At 39.8% G+C, this 16,135-nt stretch overlaps 1 protein-coding gene across 1 annotated transcript in view; it reads right to left on the bottom strand.

Moving 5' to 3' along the window:
- Positions 1 to 1,464: 1,464 nt before the first annotated feature.
- sall4 (spalt-like transcription factor 4) overlaps positions 1,465 to 16,135 on the bottom strand; it is a 37,129-nt gene continuing 22,458 nt past the window's right edge. Inside the window, exons 2-4 of the mRNA XM_068000820.1 lie at positions 12,673 to 15,294; positions 3,398 to 3,711; positions 1,465 to 2,663 (exon numbers count right to left, since the gene is read on the bottom strand). Of these exons, the coding sequence (XP_067856921.1) occupies positions 2,238 to 2,663; positions 3,398 to 3,711; positions 12,673 to 15,294 (3,362 nt within the window). The 3' untranslated portion in view covers positions 1,465 to 2,237. The remainder of the gene's footprint in view (positions 2,664 to 3,397; positions 3,712 to 12,672; positions 15,295 to 16,135) is intronic.

Here is a 16,135-nt window from a genome sequence, read left to right on the forward strand (position 1 = left end):
CAGCATATTCAAGGCATCAGCATATGATGTAACAAAAGATCCATTTTCCATGTAAACCATATAGATCCTGCAGATTCACAGTTACCCTTGTGTCAGTCCATTTACATGTGAAAGCACCATGAAAAACACTGTGGTAAACTGAAATCAAAAAGGCCAAAGTGATGCAGTCATTTCAGAACTTCAAAAGAAAACAACACTGCATTGTTCAATGTAGGCATTGAAATTTTACCCAAGCCACCAAGTCCCAAAGTACTCAGTCTGCAAAGCAAGAGGCGGTGTCCATTTTGTTCAGCACTCCAGTTGTACATTCAGTGTTAAACTATAGCACGCAGAAAGATCAGGAGAAGTTTTTTTTTAAAAAAAGTTTGTGATGCTCCCAAATCTGTCGACAAAAAACTTGGTCCATTTACTGATGTAACCATTGTCCAACTGCACAAGGTATCTACTTCAAGCCAGTTCATTTTACAAATATTGGTCATATTCTACAAAAAGTAACCAGTATGACCAAAACAAAAAAAAATTAAAATAATTAAACACAAAAAAAAGTAAATTAACAAGTGAGGTAGTTAACAAAATTACTTCAAGTTCTGGGGCCCACCCTCCCCACTTCCCTCATATGCTACACGTGGGTCTCCTTTGGCTAAAGCACAAATGGTGTACCATCCACAAATCAAACAAGTAACCTGGTTAAAACCAACCAAGGTAGGCCTGTTTAATCTATCAAGAATGCACTCTTGTTTTTTTTTAGTATTAAGCATAAGAAAAAGTCAATTTATCTCATTTAATGCTTTGACCCTTTGGTTTCTCTAGTTTATTCTTAAAAATTGTTACTTGCATTTTTTTTTTAAAAAGGTACACAAATACTCTTTGTGACATGGGCAGTTACTGAATTCTCCCAGATCTCAAATTCCAATTGTAGCAATTGAGAAAGATAAACCCAGTAGTTTTGAAAGGAATTGTATCTCTTGCCCCCCTCCAAATCAAAAATATTCTGAGACCAAATCTTAAGGTCATTAATTTAGAACAGTGCATTATTTGGAAATTATTACAGAAATCCTAATGATTAGTTTCAACCAAGTCCTTATACATCTGCACAGAAAGGGATTTTTTTTTGCTACAAATATTTTTTCCTTTCCCCTGCAGTTTTCTCCCATCTTCTACCAAAGGCACCAATTCGTGCTGGATTATGATTCCTTAGATGCCTGCTGGCCTCTGTATTTTGCCCAAATGGCCATTCTTTGTGTGATAGTGAATGTTAGCTATTTGTCTGGAGGGCATTATAAATGAGCCCAATCCTGTCCTCACCCCATGTCTACACACACTCTTTCCAGCAGATGTTACTGGACTGTGATCAAGACTGTTTTCTTCTGCCTCTCTAGCCCAGAGGTACTGAGGCCAATTGTAGTGCTGCAACTGCTGCTTCTGCTGAAAATCAGTGAATTCATCCCCCCCCCCCAACTCCCATCCATTTATTTGGTTCAGTTCCACAATTGGCAAAGCACTTCCTAACTGAACATCGGAGGAGCCTGCAACCCGTTCTATTGACTATTATAATCTTGCACTGAAGTTAATCCCAAGTAAAATTAAGCAATTACATTTATTATGTATTCCTATAAATGCATCTTTTATTCAGGATTTTATTTAAAACAAGAGTTCATTCAAGATTTTCCAAAAAAGTTGTCATTGAATTCTAATCAGATGGCACCAATTGACATTCTAGAACAGTTACCCGCATAAATGGTTTTAATGTATAAACAGTAAATACAAATACACATTCTCAGACAAATCTCTATAGTAGTTTATGGAAATGATTCATTTCAATTTCTACTCATTATTTCAAAACTAGCACTAATTAAAGAATTTGTTTCAATCTTTGGATTCATAAGGATTTTGTAGTAAAAATTCATGAGAAAGAGGCTGTACACTTCAAATATTGTAAACTCAAGTCAATATTGTAAACGCTTCACTTTGCAAGACCCGCTTTATTATTTTATTCTTTAGATAAATCCCAGAGTTTTATATACTAAATTTGCAAAGCAATGATTGTACTCATAACATAAATTCAGGAGGTACCCAGCAGTTTTGTTAGAGACAGCTACAGTAAAAAAAAACCTATTTTACATATTTGGTGATTATATGAAAATAGTAGCCCATATTGAGGTCTGTGGTTGTATTTCATAAAACCTAAGACTAAAATCTACTCTACCCTGCACGTTTGCTTCAGAATGTCTTTTTTTTTAATTAACAGCTATTTTGCTTTCTTCCACAAAATAGGGGAAATGAGGTGTTGCAGCACTTTCAGAACTAGGTTTTTCCTCATCAGTGATTGCTGGGCTAATGCCAGACTGGGATGCATCCACTTTGGAAACGGCAGTACTGGTGCTCACAACAGAACCGCTTGCCACACTAACTGTGATAGGAGGAATACCACCACTCTGAATCACCGAGATCTCATTGGTTTTCAAAGCTAAGCCATTGGTAAGCGCAGTGGTGTACTGGCTCCAGACAGTTGGTTCAATATTCATTGCAGGAGCCATTAGGTCCTTAGGGAACATCTCAGAGATCTTCTTTGGGTCATTGCCAATCAGTATCATAGGACTGTCTAGTGAAAGACGTCTCCCGCGTCTGGCTGAATTATTCCACATGTGAGTTCCAACATGGACCTAAAATACAAAGTAAAATACATGTTAGTTGTTATTATTATTAAAGTAGTCAGGTTGAGTTTCAGCATCAAGCACTGCCTGGTCAGGATTAACTGGAGTTAAATGCAGCTTAAAAGTTCCCTCTGGATTGCAACAACCTTCTTTCTCTTCCCATCCCAATAACCATGCACTCAGTAGAACTATTCCTCTATTGACCCATTTCCCATATGAGCTCCATCAAACAGTGACTGTACTCGATCAACAATATTCACCACCCCCTCAACTCACCGTAAAGGCTCACAGTAGCAGGCTTTTTTATTATGGGGGTGGAGAAATGAGGGGGAAGGCACAACACATTTGAGCCAGAAATTCTTCACCCAACATCCACACATAGGTACTTTCTAGCATTGGTCACTGGATATCAATAAGGAAAAAAAAAATTGAATGATTTCACCCTCTCCCTAAGCACAGGTGCACTAAAGTGAATTCTGGTGCCTCTACTACCACCACATTGAGATCAGTTAATTCAGCAAAGACCAGAGATCAAACCTGTGACTTTTTATGTCCAGACTGCCCAGTACCAGATTAAGCAGTGCATTTACCCACTGAAATATTGGTGGGAAACTTGCCCAGATTTTAATGGAAGTGTTGTTTCGGTAAGTTGCAGGCTAGCCTCGCCTGAACCATCTGCCGTTGCAAATATTACTTAGACTTTAACATGTACTGTAGCATTTTTCTCAATCTGAACAAGTTACCTTGAGGTTTCCTTTCGTTGTAAAAGCTCTTCCACAGATGGTGCATGCAAATGGCTTTTCACCAGTGTGCGTGCGTTCGTGAATCTGCAGAGCACTTGCTGAGGAGAAGCTCTTTCCACAAGTAGGGCAGTTGTGTTGTTTAGGTGTGCGACGGGGTGGAGGTGCCAAAATAGGTGGCATGATTGGCGCCACAGTTGATGGGGCAAGAAACTGTGCAGTGGTTCCTGCTGGTCGTTCTCCATGGTCGCTTACTTCCACTTTAATCAGACAAGGAGGAGCCCTGATAAAGGAACCTGCAGGAACTTGAACAGCACCTAAAAACATACAACAGTTTTTCACTGTTTAGTCTAATATGGGTTGTAAATTATACATGGTGGATCCCTTACTATAATGAATTCTCAATTGCCATGCCAGATTTCACTACCTCAGGAACTGAATACTAGAGTTTTAGCAGCAGCTAGATGAAATGGAAAAAAGCAGCCAGTTCAGGTCAACTTACAGTGAAAAAAACATACACACATGCAATAACCACTCATTCATTCCTTCTACTCTTGTACCTGTCCTGGCAGCAGTTTATTGAAAAGGACTGGAAAAAGTCAGGATAGATCACTTACCCAGTTACCTGCAGAATTGGTGAGCAACCTGGATATATTGCTTGATGTACAGGAAAATCCACATGAACTAAAAAGTGCCAATTTTGTAAAGATTCAAGTGTGTTTTAATAAATGATCCTTTAACCCTGAATGTTACAAAAATGGAAATATCCATTAACTGATCACGGTCCCCTCTCACTGTATGATTAGAAGACAACCTGGGAGCAGACAGCTTTTTAAAAAAAAAACTGTGACTATATCATGAATTTCTACTCTAGTGACATGACAAATGAGAAAGGTGAAGTTCTGCTCAATCAGGGAAGCACAACACAAATCTGTTCAAGCTGCCTGCAGCCAGCATCTCTAAAGCATAAGAACATGACTGAGGGCAGACAGCAACACTGAAATGTATAAAGGCATCTCCCTTTAACATTCAACTCAGTAGGACAATTCAGGCCCCTTAAGGACTGTATCAGAAGTTCCTGGTGATCTCTGAGGCATGTCCTACTTTTCTTTACAGGTTAAGCAGTAGAAGATTAGCAGAAAATTAGCAGCATTCCACAACTGAATGGACTATCCCTTCTGTTAAGGGACTCAAATTTATCCAAATACACCGTCATCTATCTTCCACCAAACAACATGGATTATGCACAATTATGAGACAATGGGGTCATTTTAGATTTCCCCCCTTCCTTTTAAGTTTGCATTCACCTGATGAGGGAATCTTGAATATTCAATCCTCTTCTAGGACCCAGTGTCAGAATCAAGCACTTCCAGGTCAATCTTACTATAACGTAGTCCTTTCACTCAGACCAACAAGCAATAGTGCAAATTTTCCTTTCCTTTCACGAGCCATCCTTATTGCTACTCAATTGGCAATATTAAAAATGGTGCACCTGACCAATGTACCACCCACTCCATCTTAAAGTCATGACCCAAATATTCCTATTTTGTGAGGTGGGAGTGGGAAAAAGAGGAAGATGGACTCCCAAATACTCTAAGTGATATGAAACTTCGGTGAGGGGAGAGCACACAAAGGAACATGAATGGATATCAATTAAAGTTGGAATAATTTCCCCTAATGGATCAGTGGGTAAATACCACCCAGTATGGTACTAGGCCAGAGAGATCAGAAAGGAGCCATATCATCACTAAGCCATCACAACACACAGATCTTTGTCACCAGTGGAATAGCCGGAGGATAGTTAATATGAAGAATACATTATATAACTGAGGCAGGAGTGATATTGCACGACTGCAGCTGCATACAAGGTAATATACCCTCATTCACAAGATATTTGTTTTTTTTTATAAATGCTTGATTATTTCTAGTAGAGGCTTTATTATTTGTTATTGTACAGCAGGATATCCAAGCTGCAGCCCACAAGCTCTTATTACTCAGCCTGTGAAGCTCCTGTCAATTCCTTCCTTCTTTGCATACTTGTGTGAAACACCAGCTCCTATTACAGCTCAGCTTTAGCTCTCTTAATTTCTAGGACTTTGAGGATTTCAAACGGCTGTACAGCAATTGAATATAATATTTTGGGACTTTTACCTATAATGCCAGGAAAGGATTTTGATTTAATTTAGATTATGATAATACGATGAAGTTAGATTCAGCTTACAAAGGGTTAACTCCCACAGATGTACAAGTTATTTAGGTTGTTTCCTGAGATGAGACACCAGACAGCCCAGCCAGCATAGACATCAGGTTACTTCACATGTCATATTAGTTTTGAGACAATGGGGTTTATTAACAGTGGTCTTGGGTATTTATGTCCATTATGTCCATCAGCTGAACAGACAATATGATTGCTGCACGTTTCCACTCCAAAGGGGAAAGTGCTTCTTCAAGGTAGTAACTTTGGCAGCCTGATGGACCAATTTTTACCTCCCAAAAGTCAGGGAGTCAGAGGACAATGTTTGCTTTTAAATACTCCCTCTGGAGTGAGTGTGGTACAGCAAGAGGCACTGAAAGATCTCGCTCTCTAGTTAGGTGAAGGAGATAGAGACTCTAAGCCTAGGTATGACTCGTACAGCCCATAATAGAGGAAGTCAGGACTTGTAAATGAGTTTAGCCTTTTAATTAGGGACAGGGATGCATGGTTTGTTATTTTATGGTACAAGGAATATATCAGGAAACAGATGCATCTCACTAGTATACATGAATGAATAAAATACAGATTAATATAAATGAGTTTGTTGCTTTACAAATCAACCTCACCTCACTAGAGTGCCTTGCAGTTCATCTTCTAAAAAGACAGGAGAATGCACATGGTGGCACATGTGAGATTATGTTATCCAGTGCTTACAACATGGGATCTATTGTTATGATCCTCCAGTCATGCCATTTTTTAAAAACTAAATATTTAACAGTAAAGGCATTCTCCAAATTGTAGGGGACATAAAATTCACTTATGGGTGCGACTGGTGATGCTGTAACCAAGCGAATATCTAAACGTAGTGATCTGTGAAATTTGCAACAGTTAACTTAAACCAAAGAAGGAGAAGTTTTTACTGGTACCCTAAGCCAAGGAAGTTTAATGAGCAGAGGCTAAAGCTTTCAAACTTTGAGCAGTAGCAGCAAACATTATTGTGGCAGAGATGGCAGAATAATGAGCAGCAGTGGAGAGCACGAGAGATGGTCAAGAAAACCATGAAAGCAGACCAGGCTGGGAAGTGAGTAGCAAAATGGTAAGAGGGATACAAGCAGTGAGCTACTTTTTGTGGGGGAAGATTTGAATTTGCATGAGCTTCAGGGGGAAGGGGAAGAAGAGGAAGAGGAAGAGAGAATAAAAGGTGCTTGGATTTTCAAGTGTGTGAGGAGCATCCATATCACTAGTTGTGGATCTGGTGCCCTGTACCAAAAGATTGGACACCTATGGTGCACAATAATTACTATTTATGGCAGCTGGAGTCAGCTCACAGCAATAGCAGTGATGGAAGTACAGTTCAGGTTTCAGCACCAGGTACAATCATTCTGCACTGTTCTGCTTGTTCAGAGATGCGGGCGAGAAATAAATTCTCCATCAGTCCATGGGAAAGTAGTGGGATGTACCTTTCTTATCGACCACATTTTCACATGTGTTATAGAAATAATAATTTTAAAATTTTCTGAACCAAATTAACAAGTTATTATGGAAGAATTTTACAAACAAACAGAGCACAGCCACAATCATCTCAGATCAGTTCAAGGAATCAGCCTCTTGAAGGAAAACAAACAGTATGGCAATCCCGAACCAGCTCAGAAACTACAATCTTAAAATAAATGTTAAAGTGCCGTTCATTGGGAGTGAGGTCGTGGTCAGGGAGCAACAATTATCAGCTCAACATCACTCTCCCCAAATCCACATCAAGGAAGTAGCCAGCTGGGTGAATGCAGATCATCTGAAGAAGCTGGACGAAAGCAACAAATCAAAATCAACACATAATGGGACCACAAAATAAAAACTTGTCTTCAACTGCCAGGCAAAGAAACAGATCATCTCTGGTGGACCATAAGTGCTACAGGATCTAAGATTCTGTCTGTAACAAATTTAAGAGTTCTTTGAGGAAATAATGGAGTGTATTGATAAAGTAAATGCAGTGGATATTAGGTACATGAATTTCAAAAGGCATTTGATAAGTACCACATAAGAGGCTCGTTGATAAAATTAAGGCACAGTTTAAAAGATCATGGGTTCAAGCCCCACTCCAGAGACTTGGGCACATAATCCAGGCTCACACTTCAGTGCAGTATTGAGGGGGTGCTGTACTGTCGAAGGTGGCGTCTTTCAGATGAAAGATTAAACAGCCCTCAGGCAGACGTAAAAGATCCCATGGCACTATCTGAAGAGCAGGGGAGTACTCCTGGTGTCCTGGCCAATGTTTATCCCTCAGCCATCACCTAAAACAGATCTGTTAATTTAGTTCACTGCTGTTGGTGGGACCTTGATGTGCATAAATTGGCTGCCTAATTTCCTACATTACAACAGTGACCACACTTCAAAAGTACTTCATTAGCTGCAATGCGCTTTGGGGCATCCCAAGGTTGTGAAAAGGCACAATATATATGTGCAAGTATTAGCATGGATAGGGAGATGGATAAACTCAGAAAACAATGGTGATTAATGTTTTTTGGATTGGAACGGTGGAGTCCCCCAAGGGTCAATGTTATCTGGACTTGGGTATGGGGGCACAATATAAAAGTTTGCAGACACCACAACAGGGATTGTAGTTAACTGAAGAGGACTGCAAGTGACTTCAGGAAGATATAAACACATTAGTAGATGAGTTGATGTTGGATGAAATTTAACGAGAGAAATGTTTAATAAATTAAGAGAGGAGCAGAGCAACTTGGGGGGTTAAATATATTAATCTTTAAAAGTGGGATGACAAGTTGATAAAAAGCTGTAAAAAAAGAAAGCAATTGATCCTAGGTTTTAGAGCGAGGGGTATAGAATACAAAAGCAAAGAGGTAATAGTAAGAAAGAAGGACTTGCATTTATATAGTGCCTTTCACGACCTCAGGACGTGCCAAAGCGTTTTATCGTCAATGAAGTATTTCTGAAATACAATCACTATTGTTATGCTAAATTTGTACAAATTATTAGTTAGGCTGCAATTATAATATTGTTTCCACTTTTGGGCACCTTACTTTAGAAATGAGATCAAGTCCATGGAGAAACTCACTAAGATGATATCAAGGATTAGAAACTTTACTTATGAGGGGAGACTAGATAAAACAAGGCAATTTTTGTTTAAACAAAGCAGGATAGGAGAAGGAGGAAGAGATCTGAACGAGGAGAGCTGTAAATTGCAATAGCAGAACCATTACTGACACCAGCTGTCGGAAAAAATGGGAGCAGTGGTTATGATCTGAAGTTATTTACAGCTCCTCTAGACCCATCTTATGTTTTTTTATTTGTCCCATTACCACCCTCTTTTGCCTTGCACCATCATCCCTTTTGTCATTTAATCACTCCTGCCCTCCACCCTATCACAGACCTTCATTTTTGTTCTATTCTTCCATTCCTCCCCCCCATCATCCCCATACTTGCTTATAAATTGTTAAATCTCTAACTTCTTCCAGTTCTGACGAAAGGTCATTGACCTGAAATGTTAACACTGTTTCTCTCTCCACAGATGCTGCTTGACCTGCATTTCCAGCATTTTCTGTTTTTGTTTCAGATTTCCAGCACCCGCAATATTTTTGCTTTTGTGATACATTTAAGATCATCGCGGAAAGGAAGATATTAGCAGAATTTTTTTTAAATGCAGAGAGCTGTTAGGACATGGAATGCCCTGCCAAGAGCAGTGGTAACAGTAGAATCCATAATTATCCATAATAAATGAGACAGGATTGATTAATGACCTCATTGTAAAAGGAGCCTCTAGGTAGCAGTGATCACAATATGATTGAATTTCGCATTCAGTTTGAGGGAGAGAAGAGTAAATCTAAGACTAGCGTTTTAAACTTAAATAAGTGCAATTATGAGGGCATGAAGACAGAGTTGGCTAAAGTGAACTGGGAAATTAGGGTAAGGGATAGGTCAATAGAGATGCAGTGGCAGACATTTAATAACACTCAGCAAAGATACAATCCAGTGAGAAAGAAAGACTCTAGGGGAAGGATGTACCATCCGTGGCTAACTAAGGAAGTTAAAGATAGTATCAAATTGAAAGAGAAAGCATACAATTCCGCAAAGATTGGTGGCAGGTCAGAAGATTGGACAGAATATAAAAAACAGCAAAGAATGACTAACAGAATAATAAGGAGGGAGAAATTAGAGTACGAGAGAAAGCTAGCTAGAAATATAAAAAGATAGCAAGAGTTTCTACAGGTATTTAAAAAGGAAAAAAAGAGTAAGTAAAGTGAGCGTTGGTCCTATAGAGAGTGAATCTGGGGAATTAATAATGGAGAATAAGGAAATGGCAGATGAATTGAACAGATATTTTGCATCCGTCTTCACTGTAGAGGATACAAATAACATGCCAGAAATAATTGTGAATCAAGAGGTGAAAGGGAGGGAGGAACTTAAAACATTTACGATCACCAAGGAAAAAGAGTTCTAAAAAATATTAGAACTAAAAGCTGACAAGTCCCCAGGTCCTGACAGACTTCATCCTAGGGTCTTAAAAGAAATGGCTGCAGAGATGGTAGATGCATTGGTATTAATTTTCCAAAATTCCATAGATTCTGGAAGGGTCCCATCAGATTGGAAAATAGCAAATTAACTCCTCTATTCAAGAAGGGAGACAGAAAGCAGGAAACTACAGGCCAGTCAGCTTAACATCGATCATAGGGAAAATGCTAGAATCTATTATTAAGGAGGTAATAGCAGGACACTTAGAAAATCTCAATGCAATCAGGCAGAGTCAACACGGCTTTGTGAAAGGGGAAATAGTGTTTGACTAATTTATTCTTTTTCTCTTCAAAGATTTAAAGGATACAGGGAAAGAGTAGAATGGATTAAGTGGATAGCTCTTGAGAGAGCCAGCACAGGCCTATTTCTGTGCTGTAAAATTCTATGATTTTAAGATTCCAAGAACCTGAACAAACTAATCAAGGCAGATATAAAAGGCATAGTGAATCTGGTAAATGCCTGCACTTCTATACATCAGTGTCTACACACTTCAATGAATGCAAAATTTAGCCTACAATTATTGGAATACAGCAGTTTACTTTGATATTATATGCACAAGCAGTTGCTTTGGCTAACACACTATATCTGTTGTGCCCTAATGGCTTCCTTTTTTTTTGAAGAGCTGCCAAATACTATTGCACCAAACGAAAAGCCACACAACACTATTGTACAGAACTACCTGTACCAGTTAGTGAATCACCATCAAGAACAATCACAGCACATTCAATACTTCCTTAAGTGTTTATTAGAGACACTAAAATCTGCTCTTGTAAGTCACAACATTGAGCGCAGTAGACGTTCAGCCACAAGAGACATCTCAGCCAACCCAGATCTTGCTCTGAAACATCCAAACAAATGCCCTTCTAACTGGAGCTACTGGGCAGAAATCAGAAGTGTAGGCCAAATTTCTCCTAGCTAGGGGAACTGAAGTCAGTTGTAGTACCCCTATCCGATTCTACCACCTGTCTGGTTGATATCAGCTAACACACCAGCAATCAAACCTAGGGTCATCAGGGTCTGCATGGCTCAGTTACTCACAATTTCAACCAGCTGCACCACTGATGGGAGGTGGGCAACGAGAGCAATTTTAGTGTTCAGCTGTTGCTGCTTACTGGGGCCTTCTCATTTCTGTACCCCTGAATTTTGTTCTCTCACCCAAATAAAAAGCCAAAATACACTCAGGACCTGCTCGTGTTGCTCAGGGTAGCAAAAAGGTATCCTCGTCAAATGTAGTCAATAATTGAGTACCAACTGAAAGCATAACAATGGTGCAATTCAGTCGCAAGGATTTTTCACCTATGGGATTCTTGATTCAAATCCAGCAGCGATTAATAGAGCAAAATTCTCTGCCAGTTGTAAATCACAACATGACACTCATCCAGTTCCTAGTCTGCATAAATCTATTCAAAATGCAGCACTGAATTGGCAGTCTCAATTCAAGAAAGCTAAACATGGAAAACTGATACGGGAAAGAAAAACTCAAAGTGAGGCAGTAAAGCGTGGTCTGCAGAGCTCAGGGAAGATTAGGGGACGTTTTACTTTGCAATATAGGAGAATGGAGTGTGCTGGATGTAGGCACATGGGTACAAATTAGGGAAAAAAGTATTCCATCACCTTCACTTTGAAAAGGAAAAATATCAGCCCACCGAGGATGTGTCTTCAACAGGGAACAAGAAGCTGTTCTTCTTTGTGATGGAGTTGCAAATAAACTGTCAGCAGTTACAGGGTTGAACTACAGTTGAAAGATGCTGTTCATTACTGACCACAAAGCATTTGGGCCTGGCAATTTAATTGGTAGCGCATTTTAAAAAGTTCTCAGGTTCAATCTCTGATCACTCTCATTCACTGATCTCAGCCAGCCTCGTGATAGAGGTGCTACGGTTACCTCCAAATCCCCTGGATATTTGAGATTGGTGGACAGAGGGGGGAAAAAAAAGGAATCAGGTCCCTGCTCATTATCCAGTAAACCCTGCTGCAAGTTCATGTGTAGAGGTCTAATGAGTGCAAGATTAGCTGCAGACACGCAAAAGGTCACACATGAATGACAGTCACTTGGTGAGGTGTCAACAATCTGGACAACAATCAGTGCCCATGGAATTGTAATCTAGCAAGAAATAAAAACAAACAATTAGGAGAGGAAGGGAGAAGATTGTGCAGGCCAAGGAGGAAGAAGACAAAAAGGCAAAAAAACCCAAAACAAAATTCTAAATAAAAGGCAGGAGACCAGTCACTTGCTGTTTCACAACATTGACAACGGTCATGCAACTGCTTCACGCATCTGATCAGATCAACATAGAAGCTCATTGTATTTTACATTTGCTCAGATTGTTTTACTCTCATTAAAAATCAAGAATCTGTATAAATGTTTTTAAAACTTCAGATAAAAGGCTCCAAATAACCATTATTAGGGCCTATTCAAATGAGCATTCAATTATCGTTAGTCCATCTAGCTGCATTTATGAAATTGCAACTCAAGACTCAGAAAATAGAATGGAGCTCCTGCTGAGTTTATCCCCAAGGTTTAAAGTATTATAATATATATTGTTTTCATACTTACTGCAGTCCCCATTTGCAAATGGTACACTAGGCACTTCTTCCTTAACTTTGCGATGAATATTTGCAGATGTTAAATCTAACGCACCATCATTTGCCAGTTCAGATGTCTCAACAGGCTCAATTTTTGTTCCTGAATTTTCACAAGGTGTAGGGAATCCTGGTGACTTGGACAGATGACTCTCATTATAGCTATTAGTCGGAGACGAAGCTTGGAATAATGCAGATTCTGAAGCACCTGGGCTCCGATTATTCTGGTATTCTTGATCCCCTACTGCCGAAAAAGAATCGTTCACCATACTTTCACTTTCTGGGGAGCCATTCTCATTTGATTTTAAACTGCTCTGTCGTTGCAAGTTCACACTAGAGTTAATCATTTTCATCTGACTCTCCAAAGCAGCTATATTTGAGAATACTAACAAAGGAGAGTTGGCTGGTAAGTCACTGTAAGGCAAAACTGGTTTTGAATACTCAGTTGTAGGCACCTTTGTACCTTTGTCCACTTCCAACTCAGATTCATCCATATTTTCATCAGTAAAACTGCTGTCCAGTTCAGCATTTTCATCAGCCAAAGCTGGCTCTGGATCAGAACCATCATAATAGCCCTCAGGCAAAGGTGTATTGGGGATCTGACCTCCCATGTGCATTCTAATATGCTGTTGTAGAACAACAGCATTGGTGAATCTCTTGTGGCAGATGGGACATGAATGCTGCACTCGCAAAGGTGGCTTTGCCCTATGAACCCCGTAGTGAGTCTTGAGGTTGCCTTTTGTTGAAAAAGCCCTACCACAGACTTTACATTTGAATGGCCTTTCACCAGTGTGGGTACGGTGATGCATTTTTAGCGAACTCTGACAACTTAGTATACGATGGCATACAGCACATTCATTTGGGTCAGTGGAAGTTTTGTCTATGTTTTCCACCAACTGTTGAAGTTTGGATGTCTCAGATGCTTGGCTATTATCAAGTATGTTACCAAAAGGTAGCTTGGATTTTGAGGTTTCAGACATTATGGAAGTAGCCAAAATAGGAGCACTGCCATTTTCATTTGTAGACTTGATTTCTAGGTTGGATTCATAGTTGCTGATATTTGATGACATAGAAGCAGTTTCACTTACTGCTGGAGATCGTCTTTGCAGAAAATCACTCACTGGTACCTTATCTGAAGCATCCTCAAAACTGGTCGACAGATTCAAGCCAATCGAATTGGACAACGTTTGCAAGACAGGCTTGGTGTCCACCCAGTTTGCCGAATTGTCAACGGGTATAGACATGCCATATGGAATTCCACTGCTCGTTGGAACATTGTCCAAATGTTCAGGAACAGGATATGGATTCATCCGGATATGTGGGTACTTCTCCTTATGCCGCTGGAAATGGACCTTCAGATTGCCTTTGGTTGTAAAACGATTACCACAGATGTTGCATTTGTAAGGTCTTTCACCAGTGTGAGAACGGATGTGAATCTGCAAAGCACTGTCATTTCCGAAAACTTTGCCACAAAACTTGCACTTGTGCTTGAAAAAGGACTCCTCTGAACTGGACTTGGTTTCAAACACTGCAACATTTGGAGGCTTGCCTTTCTGATTTCGTGCAGCTGACGCTGCAGATAGTCCCATCAGTGGGCTGTGGATAGTTGCTGAATTTGGAGACTGAGGTAGCAATGGGTTTGGAAATCTTGCAGCTGGGCTTGTAAGGTTGCCATGTTTAAGCCTGGAGGGGTTTTCAGAGCACAAAATTGAATCAGGCTTGGAGGTCAATGAAGCTAGAGCACTAGTAGTTTGGAGAGACCCTGACTCAGAGTGGTGTAAACCTTTGTTAAAATGAGTTGCACCAACAGAAGAATGAGGTAGCTGTACTGGTTTAAAACCTTCTATACTAAAGCTTTGGCTACCAACTTTCTGCCCAATTAAAGCAGCAGCAGCAGAAAGCTGTTGTGACAGGTGAGCCCCCAGTGCTTTAAGGGGGTCTGCAGCTGCAACGATGGATGGGTGCAGAGAATGAGGTGCCAACATTGCCACCTGGATGCGGATTTGCTCAGTTAACTGAATCTGCTGAAGTTGCTGCTGCTGTAAACAGACCAATTGCTCAAGCAGGATAGGAATGACATTGACATTTCCAGTTGCATTTGAATTGCTGGCAGACACATTGTCTGCAACATGTTGAGTCACTGCCACTTTAGTGTTCTGAATAGTCTCCAATGTGACGTTAGTGTTTGGTATTTTAGATTGGGACACATAGCTCACGCTAGAGGCTGAATGTAAACTTGCAGCAGCATTTGAGGCACATGATTTTTGAGATTCTACATTATCAACATTCATCTCAGCATTTTCACTCTCTTCATGCATTCTTTCTTCAGGACTATCATTACTTTTAGGTTGATCGTTCATTTGGCCATTTGGAAAGTTATCCGGACAAGATTCTGGGCTGTCTTTTGGAGGCATTTCCCTCTCACCTTCATTCATAATCAAAACTGGTGGGTTTTTAGTGCAACTTTTCCTGTGCTCAAGGAACTTGGAGAGATCAAAGAACTCGGCACAACATTTCTTGCAGATGTTAGTTTCCTCAGTCCTACATTTCTTTGCGCTTACTTCCCCATCTCCATCATCCTGGCAATCTTGAGAACCTGTGAAAAGAGAAGCACAGTAATTACTTAGTGTAAAAGAACACCCATCATGCTTCTAAGCCATAGCAAACAGCTTTACGATGCACACTATGGGGAAGATTTCCTCCATTTTTTTTCCTGTAGTGAAATAGATAACCCACCAATTATAAATGACTGTCACAAATAGTGTCAAGAAATGTTCTGTATAAGCTTTGACAGTTATAATTTTCCCCAGTCATTAAAAATTGATGAAAAGGCAGAGAATATCAAGTAGAAAATGCAGCTTTCCCACATCTACTTTTGTTTTGCTAAAATTGATGAAAAAAATATAAAACAGCTGAAGGGAATTTGATAAGTACAACAAAGTAAGAGGGCAAACCATCCTGAAAGTTCAGAAATAAAACATTTCATATTAGCCATTTTTATTTCTAGACAGCAAGAAGAGTATTTTGGATTTTTTGACCTCTGGTTACGTGCCAAAACCAGACTACAAGAGCAGGCATGTCAAATAGGGTCAACTCCCCTCCCTATAACAATTCCCCAGTTGAAATCAGAACATTACATACAAGTCTGTTTCTTTCCACAATGCATTAGTGAGCAGAGCCTTTAACAGTGGCTTGGAGGCACCACATCAGAATTCTTAAAATGCCACTTATGTTTCAGTATCATAGAAGCAATAATAGTAGTAATGTCAGGTGGGGGGGGTGGGCGTTCTATTAATTTATAATCATACTTGTCTTCAGCGCCACATTTGGAGATACAAACTTCTCTGATCAACACCACACCATTTTATAGTTTCAGCAGCCAGGAAGGAAAAACATGGCTGGTCCCATTCCCCACTGGTTGTTTGCAGTCAGTCTGA

Source organism: Heptranchias perlo, chromosome 19, assembly GCF_035084215.1.
Source record: "Heptranchias perlo isolate sHepPer1 chromosome 19, sHepPer1.hap1, whole genome shotgun sequence".
Lineage (NCBI taxonomy): Eukaryota > Metazoa > Chordata > Chondrichthyes > Hexanchiformes > Hexanchidae > Heptranchias > Heptranchias perlo.